Raw genomic sequence first — 21,435 nt, 5'->3', positions numbered from 1 at the left:
AATTCAAGACTATATTTTCATTTGCTAAATTTACTTTGCTACATGAAAATACATCTTGAGTTAAAACATAGTCTGTAGTCAAAGGTGGCTGTATTTGCTGAAACATTTCCCTGAGTTGGCATTTGGTCCTGTAGTTGAAGGAGTCTCAGGTGATAAAGCAAAGGTTCAGTGTCCATCAGACCGATGCCATTAGTCCTGAGTCAACCTTCTAATGTTAATGAACATTCTAGATATAGAAGCTCATGATCTTGTTTTGTCACAATAGTAAATCTTTCTGGCTTGCATTTGGTAGTATGCATGGTAACCGAAGGAGTGAGTTGTTGGTATATGTTGAGCTTTCCGTTTATATTCAGCTTCTTTCTTGAGAAATAATTAATAGAAAGAAAGTTTAGTTTGCATAAAGAAGAAGCTTTCTTTGGAATTTCAGCTCATATCAGCATCATCACATTTCATGTAATTCTCCTCTTTGAAATCACCGCAAGGAGGTGTTAGCTCTGTTTTACACACTTGTCACGATGTTGATAGAATGGTACAGCTTGCAATTGTATTTACCTTGGTTAGCACCAGTGATGAGTCAAAACCTCCATCACAGTTTCTATAAAGTGTGATTCAGTCCCATTATTCCTGTAATAAGGATTCAAGTTAATGACCTCCGCAGTGTTAAAAATAACATCTTGAAGGAAATAACTGACCTGCCATTCTTTCCCCCAATTTAGGTTCTTTTTTGTAAGATGGAGGTCTACCAAAATTATATTTAATTTAAAACACAGTTATTGACTGTCTACCGTGTACCTAGTATGATGTTGAGGAAATCAAAATGAATGAATGATTCCTGCCCTGGATAACTTACAGTCCAGTAGGTGACTAACAGATAACTCAGAAATGCTTTGGTTCTTATGCCCAGAGTAGGGTAAATTCTAATTCTAGAGAGGCGAAGTGTTCCATCTTGTTTTAAAAATCAGATGCTCAAAATGATAAAAGGCGTAAGATACAAGCATTGTGTTGGGTTTTTTTTGTTGTTGTTGTTGTTGTTGTTTTAGCTAAATATTTTAAAGATTGTATGAGGCTCCTTTCATAAGACCCTGGAATTGCCAGGTGTCCCTGTCCCAGATTTCCTGGTGTCACAGTTGGACAACCCTGTTGAATTCAGATGTGGTCTTCCACATCAGAGCGCCTCTCCATGGCTTGGCTTGGTAAACCCCAAATGATCTCCTAAAGTTCAGCTAGTATCTGCTGGGCGCTGTACACAGTGACGCAGTCATTTCTGCATTTTTTGTGTGAGGTTTATCAATTATTACAGGAATTTATCATTCACATCATGTGTCTAACTTCAGATGCACATCAGCGTCAGGTAACTTGATGTTTAGTTAGTTATCCTCCAAATAGTTACCGGGATAACTGACTTCAGTATTGTTTACTATCCTATCTTACCCACTAGAATATTTCACAAGTTATTTTGCCATCTGTAATAGTGATATTGTCCCTTTAATGAGAAATGGTTTCTACCAGTAGATAGCCTGAGTTTAGAAGGATCTCTGGTAAATATTGGTGAGAGATAATAATGCAGCTAATGAAAGCCCAATAAGGAATTTGGGAACAAATAGAATAAAGGTAACCACTCTGCTTCTCATAGGAAATGTCATGGTGTTAATTCTTTGCTTTATGTATCTGTTCATTTTAGGCTGTGCTGGGTCTCTGCTGCTGTGAGAGCATTTCCCTAGTTGTGCCAAGCGGGGGCTACTCTCTAGCTGCAGTGCTCAAGCTTCTCATTGTGGTGGCTTCTCGTCGCAGAGCACAAGAGACACATAGGTTCTAGGACACATAGGTTTCAACAGTTCTGGCTCCCAGGCTCTAGAGCCTGGACTCAACAGTTGTGACACATGGGCTTAGTTGTTCTGTGCTATGTGGGATCTTCCCGGACCAGGGATCAAACCCCTGTCTCCTGCATTGGCAGGCATATTCTTTACCACTGAGCCACTAGGGAAGCCCCACAAAGTTAATTCTGACCACTGGTGGTCAGGATCTAGGTTTAGGCCTCTTTGAAAAATCACCCACCCCCAGCACGATTCTCGTTATTCTCCCAATCCTTTTTGTAATCTAAAGCTTTTGGCTGATTTCTGATTTGATTGAGAAGAGTGAAGGTGAACCACCAAATTCCTAATACGGCTTCCTTTGCTTGAAAGCTTGGCATCCTGATGTTCTCAGGCCTTTAGGGAAGGGAGTCCTATTTAAAATATTTCGGAAAAAAAAATTGGGAGATCGTCAAATAATTTTTGTTATCTGTGAGTTGCACTTTGTTAATTCGATTTGCAGCTTTTATCATAAAACAATCTTAAACCACAGGTATCATAGTCAGGAAAAGCTCATTTGATTAGGTGAAGTTTTTAATAAATAAAGCCCATGGGTTGAGGGAGAAGGCAATGGCACCCCACTCCAGTACTCTTGCCTGGAGAATCCCATGGACAGAGGACCCTGGTGGGCTGCAGTCCATGGGGTCGCAAAGAGTCGGACACGACTGAGCGACTTCCCTTTCACTTTTCACTTTCATGCATTGGAGAAGGAAATGGCAGCCCACTCCAGTGTTCTTGCCTGGAGAATCTCAGGGACGGGGGAGCCTCGTGGGCTGCCGTCTATGGGGTCACACAGAGTTGGACACAACTGAAGTGACTTAGCAGCAGCAGCAGCAGCAGCAAGGGTTGAGAGTGTGAGCACTGGAAATGGGCAGCCTAATGCTGATCCCATCTCCTCCACTTGTGGCAGGACTATGGGCAAATTTTTCACCTCTTAAGCCTGCTTCCTCTTAAATAGAATGGGGATAATGGACTTCCTTGGTGGCTCAGACAGTAAAGAATCCGCCTGCAATGCAGGAGACCATGGTTCTGCTCCTGGGTCGGGAAGATCCTCTGGAGAAGGGATAGGCAACCCACTGTAGTATTCTTGGGCTTCCCTTGTGGCTCAACTGGTAAAGAATCTGCCTGCAATGCAGGAGACCTGGGTTGGGAAGATCCCCTGGAGAAGGGAGTGGCTACCCACTGCAGTAATCTGGCCTGGAGGATTCGGTGGACTGTATAGTCCGTGGCGTTGCAAAGAGACGCAACTGAGTGACTTTCTGTAAGCCTGCTTCCTCTTAAATAGAACGTGGATAATAATCCTGCTGCCTCATAGGATTGTCATAAGGATTAAATGAGGGTGCATATAACATGCATACCACAATACATGATGTAGTAAGAGCTCCTTGAATGCTTATGTTACTACCGTTACTCTTATTACTGTTACTACTGCTGCTAGTACTCCCTATTTTTTCTTTTCCCATGCTAATTCCTTTGTTATTTAAGATTTGCTGATTAAATGTAAAAGTCTTGAAAACTTAATAGTTTGTGTTGTTTCCAACATGAAATAGTTTCTGGTGTGGATAGCAATAGTTAATTCAGCATATATAACAACCTAATAAGTTTCTCCTTGAACTCCAAACTGTCATTTTAAAGGAGGTATTCTCAGAGTGGGATTATGTACCCTCCATCATCAAAGCCTAGAATCTTTATGAAAGCTTGTCTCGCAAAAAGCCTTGTGTCTGTGTTGCTACCACAACCTGAAACTAATGAGTTAGAAACTACACAGAGCCCTATGACATGCTTGTAGGAGCCTTTCCGAAGGACCCATCACATTTTCTTGTAAGCTGGATGCAGATAGCTAAGCCAGGAATCAATCTGGTTCAGAAAACAAAAAGTCTTCCTTTTTCCTTCCCTCTTCTTCACTTTTAAACTAAAAAGATTTAATTTTTTTGCCTCTGGGAAGGTTAAATGCCTAGATGCTCTCTTGAAGTCTGTGTGAGAATGCAATATTGTTTCTTTGGGGGTGAGGGGTCTTTAATATTGTTCCACAACTGTCACGGGTTACTACCTCACAAAGATTTAAGATCGTATTTTCTGTCTTCTTCCCCCTTTTGTTACTAGTTGTACAGTCTTTTCACCATGTTTTGTCTAAGGAAATATATCTCCCTTGTATATGTGCATTTTCTGATTGTCAGCACGGAACCTGGCCAGTGCCTTAACATGTTGGATAGCTGATTGGACTTTAGTTAGAGAAGAGGAAAGCTAAAGATTTATTTTTAAATCAGTCAACTAGGGGCCTTGTATGTGGCCACATTTATTATAGACAAAATGCCACTTTATTTTTAGGTGGAGACTTCTTGAGCATTAGCATTGATATGAAGCCTAGGATGGTTCCAAGCCTCATGTTGAAGTCCACATGGAATCTGGTAGTTCCTGAGTCCCACTGCTGTTTAAAGAGTGTAGCTCCATGTGATCTTATTGTCTTTAACTTAGTCAAGTGAGACACCGCATTACATAGGTTCTAGGTCTCACATTTGCTTTGTTTTTCTCTGGAGCTTTACTGGAAACCGAATGCTGTTGCGTACTAGCTACAGAAGCAGGAGGGGAAGTTGGCAAGAATTAACTGCTTTCTGTTTGGTCTGTCTGAGGCAGCTGACCTTTTGCAAGGAAATCGGTGCTCTTTGTTTCTTCCTGTAACAGTGCAGCCTGTGAAAGAACATATACACAGAAGGGTTCTGCCGCTATCCTGGCTGCTGGCTTGGCGCGTAAGCTGTTAGTTAAGAGGTGGGCATCTCTCGGTGCAGCTGTGTGTGTTGCAGGAACAAGTACTCAGGTTCAGGGAGCCGAGCTGTGTGTAGATATGCCAGTAGATAAAGAGTATCTGTTTCCAGAAAAAGTAGTTTGTTTTAGCAAAGAGAATTGTATTTTATTGCCAAGTTCCAGTGTTTATGCTGTGGACACTTGCTTTGCATTCAGTTTTAATTCATCTTAATGTTGAATGTCTTGATATCAGTATTATTTCTTATACTGGATCACCTTTTTTTTCCTGAGAGGCCATTTTTATTTTTTAAAACATGAGCTCTTAGTTTAATGTCATTTCCATGTACAAACTGCTATATTTAAAATGGATAACCAGCAAGGACCTACTGTATAGCACAAGGAACTCTGCTCAGTGTTTTGTGACAGCCTGGCTGGGAGGGGAGTTTGGGAGAGAATGGTTACATGTATATGTATGGCTGAGTCCTTTCACTGTCCACCTGAAAGTATCACAACACTGTCAATCCACTATACTCCAATGTAAAATAAAAAGTTGAAAAACAATTCAAAAATAATAATAAATGTCATTTCATCTCAGAATTAGAATTAACTTCTTACCATATCTGCTGCCCATTGTTGGATCCACTTTTTCTGCAGGAGTTGTTTTACCTAGACACAGTGAGTATTATACCCCACACATTGGCATTTTCTTCAGGAAGCTTCAGTTGGGCTTCCAAATTGGCATATCATCCAGTGAGCAGGCCAAGGGCTTCCCAGGTGGCATTAGTAGTAAAGAACCTGCTTGCCAGTGCAGGTAAAAGTAAGAGACTTGGGTTCAATCCCTGGGTCGGGAAGACCCCTGGAGGAGGGCAGGGCAACCCACTCCAGTATCTTGCCTGGAGAATTCCAAGGACAGAGGAGCCCAGTGGACTATGGACCCCAGGACCGCACAGAGTCAGACACAACCAAAGCAACTTAGCTTGGCAAGTTGCTAAGGCAAAGGAACTAGCTGATGAAACATTTCTCTCTTAAAAGATTTTAGTCTTCCAGCATTTTAACCCAAACATATTTAGGTTCAGTTTTAAAATTTTGTTTTCTGAAAGGATTTATCGTCAAGTACAGAAATGAAGTTGATTATGATTATTGGTGAGTGCAGAGAACATAGCTACCTGAAAAGAGGGCAAGATACCATATTCTTCTGCATTTAATTTGAGTTCAGTTTATAGGCATGCTTTCCCAATGTATTGTTGGTCTCTTTCCAAGATTTACTGTTAATAGTAAAGACTGTTGAGTGAGCATCAGTGTCAGTGTACAAAAAAGGCGCAGAGAGTAACCTCATGAGATTGACGTCTGATCTCTCCTTAGCAAGGTGGCCCTGCAGTGCTTATTTCCCGTTCTTGGAAGCTGGCCTCATCTGTTCAACCTTCCAGAGATAGTGAAGAATCCAAAAGGGAGTGCAAACCTTGTTTTGGCTTTAGGTATAGGTTCTGGCACAAAAATAAGTTGATATCAACAAAAAAGGAAGATTTCCCCAGTTCTGTTGGCCTTTGAATAGGAGTAAAGTTAGGAATTGGTGGCTAAGGCTTTCTGGAAGCTGATCAGGTAACTGTTTGCTTCCGGAGGCCTTGAATTGTTACCCTTAAACTGTCAAGGGCCTTCACCTAGGGCAGTTGTGTCCAGGTATGTTGCTAGGGGTAAGGGAAATAGAGTTTTTAAAAAGGAATTCTTGCACTGCTGACAGTGGTTTTCTATGTATTTCATGCCATTTGCTGTTGGCACAAGTTTGCAGTGACCATTGCTTAATCATGTCAAAGATGAATAAGAGCTAAACATGAATCTAAGTATGTATTATTTCTTGCCTTGAAATAGGACTTTCTCAAATACCCTCTTTTTTCTTTTCTCTTTGCTTTTTTTTTTCCAGAAGTCACAAGAAAACTTTTTACATTCCAGCTCTACTCCCTCTGAGATCAATAATCTTCAACCTGGTCTAAGTTCTAGTTTACTTTTTTTTTTCTTTTGGTATTCTGAACGATTTGGTATGAAGATTTTCAAACACTCACAAAATATAGTGTATAATGAATTTCCATAGATTCATCAGTTCAGTTCAGTTGCCCAGTTCTGTCCGACTGTTTGTGGCCCCATGGACTGCAGCATGCCAGGCCTCCCTATCCATCACCAGCTCCCGGAGTTCACTCAAACTCATGTCCATTGAGTCCGTGATGCCATCTAACCATCTCATTCTCTGTTGTCCCCTTCTACTGCCTTCAATCTTTCCCAGCATCAGAGTCTTTTCCAATAAGTCAGTTCTTCACATCAGGTGGCCGAAGTATTGGAGTTTCAGCTTCAGCATAGTCCTTCCAATGAATATTCAGGATTGATTTCCTTTAGGGTTGACTGGTTGGATCTCCTTGCAGTCCAAGGGACTCTCAAGAATCTTCTCCAACACCACAGTTCAAAAGCATCAATTCTTCGGTGCTCCGCTTCCTTTATAGTCCCTCACATCCATAGATGACTACTGGGAAAACCATAGCTTTGACTAGACGGACCTTCATTGGCAAAGTAATGTCTCTGCTTTTTAATATGCTGTCTAGATTGATCATAACTTTTCTTCCAAGGAGCAAGCGTCTTTTAATTTCATGGCTGCAGTCACCATCTGCAGTGATTTTGGAGCCCAAAGAAATAAAGTCTGTCACTGTTTCCACTGTTTTCCCATCTATTTGCCATGAAGTGATGGGACTGGATGCCATGATCTTAGTTTTCTGAATGTTGAATTTTAAGCCAACTTTTTCACTCTCCTCTTTCACTTTCATCAAGAGGCTCTTTAGTTCTTCGCTTTCTGCCGTGAGTGTGGTGTCATCTGCATAGCTGAGGTTTTTTATATTTCTCCTGGCAATCTTGATTCCAGTTTGTGCTTCATCCAGTCCAGCATTTTCATGATGTACTCTGCATATAAGTTAAATAAGCTCATAACCTACCAAAATTTTGTTAACCCTTTTTATATACTCCCCACATAAACACCTTTTTGTTTCTTCTAGGGTTTATTAAAAGAATAGTATGAACAGTTAATGAATGCAAGGTATTTTAAAGGATTTAAATAAAATATAAATAGATGTTAAAATTACAAATTATTCTTACCTATTAATAGTCTTGAACCGCTGCTTGAAAACACATTGTTGCTATATATTGAAAGTGATAGAATTGTATTTCTTTTTTAAAAAATGTATAAATATCTCATGCCCTACTTAAATCTCAAGACTACTTAACTTGTAAGAAACTGCCATAACCTGGGTACTGTCATGATGGGAAGTATTTCTACCTATGTCTTTTGCATATCCGTTTATATTTAATTCCTGTAGGGTAGGGAGCAATGCCAATTGCCCATAATTATTAAACTTATATTTCAGGTTTTACATTTTGAACAAAATTTAATAAATAAAAAAAGTTACAAAAAATTGTACCAAAACTTCTTCACCTAAATGTAATGGCTGTTTATAGTTCTCTCTGACCTTCCTCTGGTATGTGTCCTCTGGCAAACACTTTTCATTTAGTATTCCTTTACTTCTAGAAAATGTATCTACAGCCTTATATTTTAACATAGCCTTTATATTTCACTTAAATTGTTGCACAGTATTCTATCAGATTAATATATTATAGTTTAATAACCAGTCTCTTATTTTGGACATTTAGATTATTTCTAATTTCTCACTGTTGTGTATCCTACTGAACTATTGTCCTTAGGAGTTGACCTCATGCTGAGGGTTCTTCAAAGCAAATTTTGCTAAGTGGAAAATTTTTTATTTTATTTTTTCTCTTATTTGGCTGCACCACGTCTTAGTTGCGGCATGTGGGGTTTTTAGTTGTGGGATGCAGAATCTTTTTAGTTGTGGCATTCAAACTTAGTTGCAGTATGTGGGATCTGATTCCCTGACCAGGGGTTGAACCTGGGCCCCCTCCATTGAGAGTGCAGAGTCTTAGCCACTGGGCCACCAAGGTAGTCCCCAAGTGGAAATTTAATACTATAATTTTCAGTGGTAAGAGGGAGTCTGTGAACTTTAATGCAGAAAAGATTAGAAACATGTAGATTTATTAATAAGTTGACTTTTAAACAAAACTTCAGAGCAGAAGGGAAGGGATTATAATTCATCTCAATGGTGTAGAAACTCAGTATATTGAAGTAGCTGAGGAATTTCTATGTCCTGAACTAAAGGATTTGACCTTTTCAAAAGACAGTCTAAGATGAGTTGGTCTTGATTAACAGTATAAAATGGGTACGTATATAGACCCTCATTCAAGGGACTTCCCTGGTGGTGCAGTATTTAAAACTCTCTGCTCCCAGTGCATGGGGCCTGGGTTCTATCCCTGGTCAGGATTCCACGTGCCTCAGTGAAGACCCAGTGCAGCCAAATAAATGAATATTTTTTAAAATAAACAAATTTAAAAGCCTACATTTGAAATTCTGAGGCTGACATAGGGCTACATAGCAGCCTCAGATCATTTCTCACTCTTCTGTAATGCAGACAGTCATTGTTTGGGGGCTATAGTAAACGTTTTTAGTTACCTGAAAAATGTTATTGATGTAGCTTCTTCCCAAGCGGGCTGTCCAAGTTGCTAAATAGATTGCAACACAGAAATAACGATAACAGGCGCCGTTCAAGCTGTGAGCCAGTGTAGCATGAGGGAGACCTTCCCCCCCCACCTCCTCCCCTCTCCCCAAAGTAATATGCAGTAATTTCACTGTGACGTAAAGATTTAAGACTGATTGCCTTCCCAGAATTTTATCATCTCTGTGTTGCCTGGCAAATTTTTCCTTGTTTGTTTCTTTGTGAGCCAAATACTTTTATTCGTTCTGTTCTCTTCCCATCTGTTTAATAATCTGATTTTATTAGAGAATTGCCTTTCCGATGGCTTATAAAGTAGTGTTTAGAAAAAAATGTTTTTAAAGAGCAGATGGCTGCAGTGTTGACCTGCTTCTAGATGGGATAGTTTTACACTAACCTTCTTACTTGATGTTAGGCCAATTTTAGTATGAACAAAGTCTTAATCCTTCATTGCCACTATTTCATAGTTTTCTCTCCCTCCAGGTTCCTACTACTAGGTGATCACTGCCACTGGACGTATGTATTGACAGTAAAGCAGGAAAAAACAACAGAGAACTTGCTGTTTATATTGCATCCAAAGTCCTTCAGTCACCAAGTGGTGCTGATATGATTAACAGTTTTGAATCCTAACTCCTTGCCAGATCATATTCTTTTTCAGATCACAAGCAATGTTTGTACATCTTCTGTTTCATCTGCCAAGTAGCCCAAGCCTTTGCCCAAATCAGAGCCGTGCAATATTAGGTTTCTGATTCTAATTTCTTACTCATTTTCTTCCTTTAAGTTACGAAATATAACAAACATGCAGAAAAATACAAAACACAGTATGCCAGACCACAACCACAAGTCCCTGGGACAGAGTCAGCACGGTGCAGTGGCGGAGTACAGGCTGGGGCCAGGCTGCCCAGACCCAGCCCAGAGGGTACACCTCAGCAGAGTGGGACGTGGGGCAAATGTTTCACCCCCAAAGGAAACCCATACCCATTAAAGTCACCGCCCATCCCCCTAGTCCTTGGCAACCGCCTGTCTACTTTGTTTCTATGGGTTTGCGTATTTCTGACATTTCCTTTAAATGGAATGCACAATATGTGGCCCTTTATATCTGGCTTCTTTTACTTAGCATCATGTTTTCAAGGTTTATTCATATTATAGCATGTTTCAGTACTTCAGGCCTTTTTACTATTGAATAATATTCCATTTTATCTGCTTTATTTCTCCATTCATATCCTTATTATCCACTCATGTACTGATGGACATTTGGGTTGTTTCTGCCTTTTGGCTATTATGTATAATGCTGCTATGAACATTTGTGTGCAAGTTTTTGTAGACATATGTTTTCATTTCTCTTAGGCATATACCTAGGAGTGAAACTGCTGGGTCATATAGTAACTCCATATTTAACCTTTTGAAGAACCTCCAGATGGTTTTCTGAAGTTACTACACCATTTTGCAATATTGTTTAATTTGCTAAACCTCAATTTCTTCATCTATAAAGTAGGAACAATAATAGGGCTACCTCCTGGGGTTTTTGTGCGGGTTGTATGAGTAGACTCATAAAAGCCCTCATTGCTATAAAACAATGCAGCAAGTGTTCAGTAAATGACATTAAATGATAAATCTGGATGGTGGATAAAAACACTAATAAAATGTTATTTTAATTCAGTTTTCATTCTTATTTCTCCTGTTTATTTATTAGAGGAATCAAGATATTTGTTGCTCATAATTCATACTTTTAATTAGTAGGAGTCCTTCTTTGGAAGGAATAGGAGAAAGCTTTGCTCCGGCTGCCAAGCAAGCACATCTGAATGGATGTTCCTTTTTGGAGTCGAGTGTACTTATGACAGGCTTGCTCTCACTGCGCTGCCCTTCACAATTCTTAATTCCTTTGTTCAGAGGTGAGGAAACAGTCCTCCCAATGCCTTTCCACCAGCCTCCATCAGTTCTCATCCGTGAAAGTCCTCCTGCCAGTGAAATTGATTAAGAGATGGGCTTTTAACAGGGGGGTAAAATTTATCTGCAGGATATTGGTTAAGGAGAAAGACAGCAAGAGCGCTTTGTGGGAGGATCGACTTTTCGGAAGGTACTTACTTGAAATGAGTTAAAATCGGAGGTGGGGAGAAGGACACCGTTTTATCAGTTTAAGGTTGCAAAGTCAGAATAAGATTGAGCATTTGCTATGAGCCAGGCACTGTTTTAAGCATTTGCCCATGTTAACTCATTCTTACAACAACCCCTGAGAGACATAATTTTACAAGTAAGGAAACTGAGGCCCAGAGAGGTTTAAAAGGTTATTAAATCTTTTGTAGAACTTTGTTTAGGTGAGCTTGCCATTATCTCCATTGTAGAGAGTTTGGCCCTGGGATGGAATGGAACAGTGGTTGTGATGGGGTGGAGAAGACTTACAGAATACTTGAATTACACACGTGAATCCGGCAGACCAAATCCCTGCACACACTTTTTGAAATATTTATTTATTTGACTAGGCCGAGTCTCAGTTGCAGCACACAAGACCCCCAGGCTCCACTGTGGCAGGCAGGAGCCTCAGCTGTGGCATGGGGGATCTAGTTCCCTGACCAGGGATGGAACCCAGGCCCCCTGCATTGGGAGCATGGAGTCCCAGCCACTGGACCACCAGGGAATTCCCCCCTGTGCTCATTTGAAACTCCCACTCTCATCCCAAGCCAGAATTCATTCTTGCAAGTGGCAGATACGCTTGGGGAACTTTCAGTGGTCCTGCCAGCTGCTTCTCTTCCCCTACAGTTGGCTATAGCATGACTTTAGCCACAATATTTTAGAATCTTCAGAGAGAGTGATTTTTTTTTTCCTCAAAGGTTTATGTTTTGCTTCTCAAAGGGAAAGCATCTAATACAAAGATATCTATTATCGGGACAAAATTATCCTTAAATTCCACCCACTCATATTGTTTAATTTATGTAAACAGACAGTCTTTGCTTCAGTTTTCATTAAGTCTGTAACATTATGAGCTATTAGACTTTGAAACCCTTTTTTTCAAGTGCCTGTGGGTCTGCTGTATTTGGGACTCCTAGGACATATCCAGATATATGGGTCCATGTAGATACTTTATGCTTTCGAAAGCACAAGATTCTATATCCAGGGTGGTTTGGGGTTGTTTGGAATGCTTATGAACAATAAGAGTGCAACTCGCAGAGCTCAAATAGTTCTCATCTTTGGCTAAAAATAAGATTGTATATCCATTTCCCAGTCTTCAGAGGTGGTGATTTACCAGAGATACAAACCACTTCCCTTGTCAGAACATCACACATTGAAGATGGAGCTGCCCGTAAATAAGCAGAAGAAAGCGTGTATTGAGGACAGACGTGCAGTTACTGTGTGTGGGGGGTAGCGTCACTATGTGTGATGCACGCATGCACTATACTCTGTGGGGGTGGTAGCGTTCAGTGGCTGCGCGAGCACTAGTGAGAAAGGACGGAGTCAGCTGATACCAGGTGTAGGCTCAGCCGAACAATGTGTGCAGAACGTGTATGAAGTTTTGACGTGCATGGAGAAAAGCACCACTTAGAGTCCAGGCTTTATTAACGCAGTTGGTAGGGGGAAGTCATTTTTTTTTCTAAACTGCATATTTTAAATTGTTACATGATAATCTCAGTAGGTCATCTCATATTCCATGTGTAAATAACTTTTAGTTTAAAAATAAAGATGATTTGTACTGCTTAGTGTTTTTATTTTACATTTTTGGCCAGTGGTAGGCAAAGTGTACTTTCCAGCTCTATCAAAGCATTTTTTTTGTAGTGAAATTAACGTATATTGTATTTATCAAAATAAAGAGATTACCACCTTATGTTTATCAGCTGTTATCCTTCAGATGGCATTTTAGAAAGTAACTGTTGTGGCATGTTCATATTTAGAACCATAAAAAATATTCTGAAAACTTGTAAGAGCTCAGCATTGTACTCTTCTATAAAAACCAAGAACTAGTACAAAGCTTAACAAAATAGTGTGCCATTTATATAATATTCCTACCTATGTGGCATATCAGCATAGTATTTCTTTCTTAAAACAGTAATAACTCCTGGAATTATGCTCAGGCAGCAGAACCTGTGACGTATTTACCAAATACTTGGTATGTATTTATTTACTGAACAAATGCTTACTACTTTTTACTTCCATGGCATGCCCCCATAGTAGGTACTCGCTCACTTATGGTTCTTATTCAGCGGGGAAAACAGACAAAAATTAATAAAATCTAAAAGAGAAAATTACAAGCGGTGCCATATGTGATTAAGGGACAGATAGACTGAAGCGACTGAGCAGCAGCAGCAGACCGTTATTAATATAGACTCACCCAAAGTGTAGAATCTGTTTCATTTTCTTGACTTGGTATTTCATACTGATATCTCGTTCCATGATGACTTTGGAAAGAGCTGATAGATTTAACCAAATTCTGTATATACATTTATTTATGCAACAACAAAAAATTTTCTGAATGCTTATTTGCCAGGCACAATTCTAGGCCCAAGAGAAAGAGCATAAGACAAAACAAAGTCATTGTGTTCATGGTGCTTTCTCCCTAGTGGGAAGTCATTAAACAAATACGTAATAAATGTCAGTTCAGTTCAGTTCAGTCACTCAGTCGTGTCCAACTCTTTGCGATCCCATGAATTGCAGCACGCCAGGCCTCCCTGTCCATCACCAACTCGCGGAGTTCACTCAAACTCATGTCCATCGAGTCAGTGATGCCATCCAGCCATCTCATCCTCTGTTGTCCCCTTCTTCTCCTGCCCCCAATCCCTCTCAGCATCAGAGTCTTTTCCAATGAGTCAGCTCTTCGCATGAGGTAGCCAAAGTACTGGACTTTCAGCTTTAGCATCATTCCTTCCAAAGAACACCCAGGACTGATCTCCTTTAGAAGGGACTGGTTGGATCTCCTTGCAGTCCAAGGGACTCTCAAGAGTCTTCTCCAACACTGCAGTTCAAAAGCATCAGGAAGTGATAAATGATACCAAGAAAAAGAAAGTGAACTGAGAGGATAGAGAGTTAGCAGACTGCTATTTTATTTGGGTGGACTGAGGAGTCTTTTTGAAGATAAACATTTTCCCACAGTTTTCCTTCCTTTGTCTCTGGGGTCAATTCAGTAAATGAACGCAGGATGCAAGATCATTTTTGTATCTGTAGGCATTATCCACATATTCACTAAGAGAGCTATGAGGAGGTCCTGCTTCTTTCCAGTTCCTTACCACTAAGAGAGATTAATAGTACTGAATTATTTTCTTTATTCCTGTATCATTCTTGCCTAAGCACCTTCAACCATGACATCCATCCCTTTACCTTTTGTCCAAAAAATATGCCTTGGTATCTGTTCCAGTTTTCCAAAATCTTGAGATATGATGAGTCATTTGATTAGAAATTATATTGTACAATTAAATGTCTTCCGGATGTTTGATTTTACTGTGGGATTCCTTCTGGAGAGAACTGTTTTATCCAAGTCTTTCTCTTTGTAGTGAGAATTTGAAAAATTTCATCAAATTTCAAGGCTGGAATTTGATGTCTTGGGTGATCTTACAGTGATCCCAGCCTTAATGCTCAAAAGCCCTAATTAAAGTTGTACACTGCACAAATGTTCTATAGCATAGCACAAATCTAAAATAGATAACTGGCAGCCACCCCACATCTCATTGTTGGCTAACTAACTTGTCCCATAAATAGCTCTGTGTTATGCGATCGGACAACTACAACTAACAGAGAAGGGATTTTTGTTTCATAACACACTTGTGTGGTCTCTGATGTTCAACAAAACCAAAGTTCTAATTCACCAGACCCTGACTGTAGCACGAGTTATAGGAGAATTGTACAAATCAGTCGTCAGATAGTTCTGGAAGGGATTCAAGATATCCCTGCCTTGTATCAAACTCCACACTGTGGATCATAGTGTTAGAGCAAGATGTAGTTTTAGTCTCCTTTGTGTACGTGAAAGTACAACATTTTTTGGCCACTCGGCGTGTGGGATTGTAGTTCCCTGATCAGTGACCAAACTCAGAAGCTCCCTGCAGTGGAAGCGTGGAGTCTTAACCACTGGGCCAGCAGGGAGGCCCCTGTGCTCATGAAAGTAATGCTGCTGCCACAGTCTGGTTTCACCCCAAAGAGTTTCTGCCAAATGAATTAAAAATTCTTAGGTGAGTCTGAAAAGGTATCATGGCAGTTTTATAAAACTGTTTTCCTGAAATCAAGTGAGTGTTTTAAAAATCTACCCACTATTGGAATATAATGGGTTTTATTTCTGACTCTTAGCTGGAATATATTGTTTTCAGTGTCTGAAAGATTTTTAAATGCTTTAATTTTAACAGAACATTGCTTCATAAGTTCCTTAGCAGTAACTCAGAAGATGAACCTTGGGGTTGTTTTCCAGATAAGTCTGTTCCTTTGATGTGCAAATAATTACTGTTTAGGTAAATAGTAATAATACGTAGGGTTCAATCCATGCATAAGATATTACCACTTTTCTTTGACTGGGTCTTTTTCAAAATGGCAATGTATTTTATTGCACGTTTTAAAAGTAAAAATATGAAATCTAAAATAAGTGATTATTTAACAAAATCCCTGTGCTACTTATTTATCATTACTGTTGAAATGCTGCTTACTGTTACTTCAAGTTTGGAACACATGTAAAAGAAAGAATATGTCTGTGATATCAAAACTATAGGCAGTTCTTTCCTTAATGCTGAATTTGCATTTTTCGTTATAGGGCTTCTGTACATTTTGTAGTCAGAGCTTCATAGACCCAGTTGTACACCTTTCCATGGCCGCACTGAATGTCTACATTTTGAAAGCATTTTGAAGCTTAAATTCAGTTTAAGAATACCAATCTTCAGTCTGTCAAAAAGGGCTTAAATGCATTTATCGCCAGCCTTTATAATCGAGTATTTACTCTAGTGGATTTAAAGGGTGGCGGGGGGGGGGGGGTGAAACCAATGCAAACCACTGTTTGTTTAACAGATTGTAAACCATGGCTGTGTGGATACAAGCCCAGCAGCTCCAAGGAGATGCCCTTCATCAGATGCAAGCACTGTATGGTCAGCATTTCCCCATTGAGGTGCGCCATTACTTATCCCAGTGGATTGAAAGCCAAGCTTGGTAAGTGAATAAAGGTTTTTCTGTCATATTTTGTGAGGCACAAGCATTTTGAAGTTTTATCAGAAAGATAACATAATGAAGACTCTAAAAGTTGTACATTTGTAAAGAAAGCTATGTGACTCATGAAAAGGTATTCTATCTTAAATTTTAAGAAGATGGAATAACTACTGGGATTTTTTTTAAATAGGGTTTGTTTCCTTTAATAATAAATTCTGGATAAAAGCATTATAATATTGCTGCTCATAAAAAACAGTTAACACATAGGTACCATCTATGGTACTGTGTACTATGGTACTAACACATCAGTACCATCTTTCTAGATTCCATATATACACGTTAATATGTGGTATCTGTCTTTCTCTTTCCAGCTTATTTTACTGTGTATAATAGGCTCTGGGCTCATCCACCTTATTAGAACTGACTCAAATGTGTTCCGTTTTATAGCTGAGTAATATTCCATTGTGTACATGTAACCACAACTTCTCTAGAGACACAAAGGACGGACTTTTGGACACAGGGGAAGGAGAGGGTGGGGTGATTTCAGAGAATAGCATTGAAACATATACATTACCATATGTGAAACAGATAGCCAGTGGGAATTTGTTGTATGACTCAAGGGAACCCAAAGCTGGTGACATCCTAGAGGGGGTGGGATGGGGAGGGAGGTAGGAAGGAGAGAGGTTTAAGAGGGAGGGGGCATGTGTATACTTATGGCTGATTCATACTGATGTATGACAGAAACCATCACAATATTATAAAGTAATTATCCTCAAATTAAAAATAAAGTTTTTTAAAAAGTCAACAAAACTGAGTATCTAGCAGTGTTGTAGTTAGTGGAGTTCATATGAAAACACTGAAGCCCTTGTCCACAGAGTTTAGTATTTAACGGGTCAGATAAGGTATGCATATGCATAAAATTTAATAAAGTGTATTATTAACAAGTTTAACGATGACTTTGGTGTCTTCAAATTTATAGGTAATTTGTATATATATACATATATATATAGACTAAAAGATAATACACCAAAATGTTAACAATAATTACTCTTAATGGCAGATTCAACAGCCATGTTTATTTTTCTGATTTCTCAAATTACTGTTTATATATCCAGGGGGGAATCATTTTTAAATTATTTCAAAATTAGTACATTGCAGTAGACTGTCAACAAAGCCTTATAATCAACAATGCTGTTGCACGCCAGGCCGCAGGCTGTCTGCTGCTCTGAGCAGGGCCTGGGCACATGCCAGTTACCAGTCTCGAGCTGATCTGTCATGTTCGTCGGATACTTCAGGCCTCCATCATCATGGCCAGGAGAACAGGAGAAACCAGCCTTTATGCTGCTATTTGAGGCGAGCTGTATACCCATCAGTAATGTTGCCTCAGAATCACTGCGATCTTGTGTTAGTAGCAGACTTCTGTTCCAAAGCTGGAGCGCGCCAAAGGAAGGCAATTTTCTAGGCAATTAAAAAAATCTCAGCCTCATGCAATTAAGTGAGAAAAAAAAAAGGTACTGAATGTGAGCATGTCAATTGCACCTCATCTGGTGCTTTTCCATTTCATTTTCATTTTCTTTTAAAGATTTGGAGAGTTCAGGAAAACATTAGTAGGAAGTTTCTGTTGATCTAAAATTTCATTTAGTAGATTTCCCATGTAGTCTTCTTATCAAACGAATGTTAAAAGTCTTGTGTTTATGTCAAGGAAAACCTGAATTTTATTCAGTTTTGGGTTTAAGAATATAAAGATTTTAAGTAAAACATCTTCAGTTCTTCATGTTTAAGCTAAGAAAGTTTATGTGTGTGTGTGTGTGTGTGTGTCTGTATATATATGTATGTGTGTACATTTATGGAAGAGAATTAAGTTTTAAAGTCCGAGAACTCGTAGTACTTGATTACCATGAGTTTTGCTCAGAGATTGGCTCTTCTCAAGAGTGGATTCACTACTCAGTGACCTGTGGTGACCTCAGTGGTAAAGAAATCCAAAAAAGAGGGAATGTATGTATACATATAGCTGATTCACTTTGCTCTACGATAGACACAAACACACCATTCTAAAGCACCTATACTCCAAAATATTCTTCTGAAGAGTGGATTCCTCAGATGAGGAGCATTATTGCCATTCAGAACAGAGGTGCAGGGCTGCCTCCGTTCCTTCAAGGCTTTTATTTAGACATATTTGGTACATAGCACGCATATTTAAATTTTGGCTTTCTCTACTGCCTTCTCAAGAGGGCAGATTCGAGCATATTAGTTGCTGAAGTAATGTTACCAGTGCTTTGGTGTACCTGTCTGTACCCCTGTTAGAAATTAGTTTCTACCTAACTTCGGGGCTGTGTAGAGATGACAGAGCTGCTTAGCTATCACCAGATGTCTTGTTTGGCTGCAGACCCACCAGCAGTAATGAATGTTATTTCAATCTGACAGCTGTTAGGTTTCTTCAGCAAGCAGAGTTAAGTAACACAGTACTGCCCAATAGCAATTGTTGATTAAGTTGTTTAAAAAAAGAAAGAGAGTCAGAGATGGGGAGAGGGGGAAGAGTGGGGGAAGGAAGAGAGAGGAGGAAGAAGGGAGGGAGGGAGACCACCCAAGCCCTGCCACCAGTTAAGTGGCTCTGAATTACTGTGAAGCCTGTAAAGTGATTTTTCTGGTTCATTGGAGGAGTCAGCCCTGCCTACATGTCCCAAATCTGCAGCTAGTGATACAAATGCCTGCCTTGTGTGAATACTTGTAGGCTTCATCTGTCTTAATATCATATTTCCAGGGCTTCTTAGAAGTAACTCCGTTAACTCACCTGTCTTTACTGAAGAAATACTCCCTGTGAAATTAGCAACACATACAAGTCGAGGCTGGCAAAAACACACAGAGCATTCTTGACCCTGTGCCCCCTTCCACCCTTGAACGGGTGACTATAAATAGGAAATTATCAGAGTCCTTATTTCCTTCAGAGCGCACAAAGCACTTTCCTTTTCCCTTCATTCCTAGAAGCAAATAGCATAAGCACCAGAGCGAGTCAGTAGGAGAATGGGCAGTCCACTGCAAAGAAAAAAGAGAAAATATGCTATACCGTCCACTAAGGTAACTAGTGGACTGGAAATAGATTCATGTAGATATCTAGTCAGTTTGAGTTGGACAGTTGCCTAAAGTTTGCAGTGAGCATTGTAAAGAAGTCACTTGAGGCCCAGAACAGGTATGGTGCATTGAGGCTGCATTTATACAGGCTGTATGCATGTATGTATACATATGTATGTAATTTCTTTCCCCTAGGGACTCAATAGATCTTGATAATCCACAGGAGAACATTAAGGCCACCCAGCTCCTGGAGGGCCTGGTGCAGGAGTTGCAGAAGAAGGCAGAGCACCAAGTGGGGGAAGACGGGTTCCTACTGAAGATCAAGCTGGGGCACTACGCCACGCAGCTGCAGGTGGGCATGAGTTCGGGGCCGCGCTCCGTGTGAGCCCAAGGCCACGCTGCGTTCTCTTCCCTGCGGGGGCTCTTCCTTCATTCAGAGGTTTTCTCTCTCTCCTTTCACGTGTTGCCAAGCCACATGTGACAACGTGTAAAGTTCTGTTGCCAAGCCACATGTGGCAACGTGTAAAGTTCTTATTGTTTGGTTTTGTGATTGTAGCTGCCATTTTTAAACCTTTTATTTGAAAACCGTTTCAAATTTATACAGTTACAAGATTGATACTAAGAACATATGCTCAGACTCAGCATCGTTAACATTTGCTTTCCAACACTCTCCCTCTGCACACGTGCATGTACACACACCCATGCGCAGGTGCGCACATGCATGGACGTGCACACAGGGTTCCATCGCTCGAAAGTTGTGTGCATCATGCCCCTTTGTCCCTCAAGTACTCCAGTGTCCGTTTTCTAAGCATATGAACCTTCTCTTATGTAGTTGCAGTACAGTTACCAGCTGACTTACTAACATCCTTTGGGACATTTTTCTCCCCCTCCAGTCCAGGATCACGTTCAAGATCGCTTATTGCATATAGTTGTCATGTCTCTTTAAGGAACCACTTGTCAGTCTCCCTTTGTCTTTCATTGCACTGACATTTTTTTTTTTCCACATCCATACATGACCACTGGAATGCACTGACATTTTAAAAATAATTCAGCTCCTCTCTTTTTTAAAGGTAAAATGTACCTTATTTGGGGTTTGTATGACATTTCCTCATGATTAGATTCAGGGTACATACCCCTGATCAGAATTGGAAAGAAGTGATGTTGTGTCCTCCTCAGACTATCACATCCAGAGGTGTACTGCGTCCGCCTTGTCCTCCTTGGTGGCAGTAATTTTGGTTGCTCAGTCAAGGTGGTGTCCAGTTTCTCCTCTGATACGGCCTTTTAAAAATGTATTCTGTTTCCTTGCATGGTTCCCTTACTTTAAGCAATTTAAGATGCAAGAAATAAAATAATTTTACCTTCCTCTTGTAATTGAGTTTCCCACAGCATGCTTTTCTTGTCCCCATTCACACTGGAAGAGCAGCAGTCCTCATGGTTGTGTTGCCAAGCGTCTCCTCCAGCCTGAGGTCTGGCCCTCTGCTCTGCGGTGAGGTTCTGCCCCATAGCATGAAGCAGAACAAAGTGACGTTTGCTCTTGGATTCTTTCAGAACACGTACGACCGCTGCCCCATGGAGCTGGTGCGCTGCATTCGCCACATTCTATACAATGAGCAGAGGCTGGTCCGAGAAGCCACCAATGTGAGTGCCCCGCGGGCTTGGGAGTCCTTTCCTGCCGAGCTCGTTCTGGCCCAGCTTTGTCAGGGTCTCTCAGGGTGCATCTGTTGGTGTCTATAAACAGAGCCTTGTCCTAAGAGCGCAAAGGAAATAGAAAACTGATCTCTGATCTTGACTGGCTTGTAACCTTGATGAGATCGCAACCACAGAACAATGTGAACAAGTGCAAAACAATTTAACCACAATTGAATAGTGTTTGAGGAGAGGCAGGGATATGCAGGGATCCCTGGTGGTTCAGTTGGTAAAGAATCTGCCCACATTGCAAGAAACCTGGGTTAGATCCCTGGGTCAGGAAGATCCCCTGGAGAAGAGAATGGCTACCCACTCCAGAGTTCTTGTCTGGAGAATTCTGTGGACCAAGGAGCCTGGCAGCCTACAGTCCATGTGGTCACAAAGAGCTG

At 40.4% G+C, this 21,435-nt stretch overlaps 1 protein-coding gene across 15 annotated transcripts in view; it reads left to right on the top strand.

Moving 5' to 3' along the window:
* Nucleotides 1-21,435, top strand: part of STAT5B (signal transducer and activator of transcription 5B) — a 64,827-nt gene that overhangs the window by 21,362 nt on the left and 22,030 nt on the right. For 7 of the 15 annotated variants that reach the window (XR_011259907.1, XR_011259908.1, XM_069603770.1 and 4 more), the window contains 3 exons: nt 16,157-16,294; nt 19,556-19,712; nt 20,909-20,998. Coding sequence is in view for 12 of the 15 variants with exons in the window: in XM_069603770.1 (XP_069459871.1) it covers nt 16,167-16,294; nt 19,556-19,712; nt 20,909-20,998 (375 nt within the window). In the remaining 3 variants the exon portion in view is untranslated. Of the gene's footprint in view, nt 1-4,479; nt 4,617-16,156; nt 16,295-19,555; nt 19,713-20,908; nt 20,999-21,435 lie in introns of those variants that run through there. The other 8 variants (XM_069603777.1, XM_069603779.1, XM_069603778.1 and 5 more) reach the window with 4 other exon arrangements.

The sequence above is a fragment of the Ovis canadensis genome, chromosome 11, assembly GCF_042477335.2.
Source record: "Ovis canadensis isolate MfBH-ARS-UI-01 breed Bighorn chromosome 11, ARS-UI_OviCan_v2, whole genome shotgun sequence".
Classification (NCBI taxonomy): domain Eukaryota; kingdom Metazoa; phylum Chordata; class Mammalia; order Artiodactyla; family Bovidae; genus Ovis; species Ovis canadensis.
Note: the sequence above shows the minus strand (reverse complement) of the source record. Positions and strands in the feature narration are given on the sequence as shown.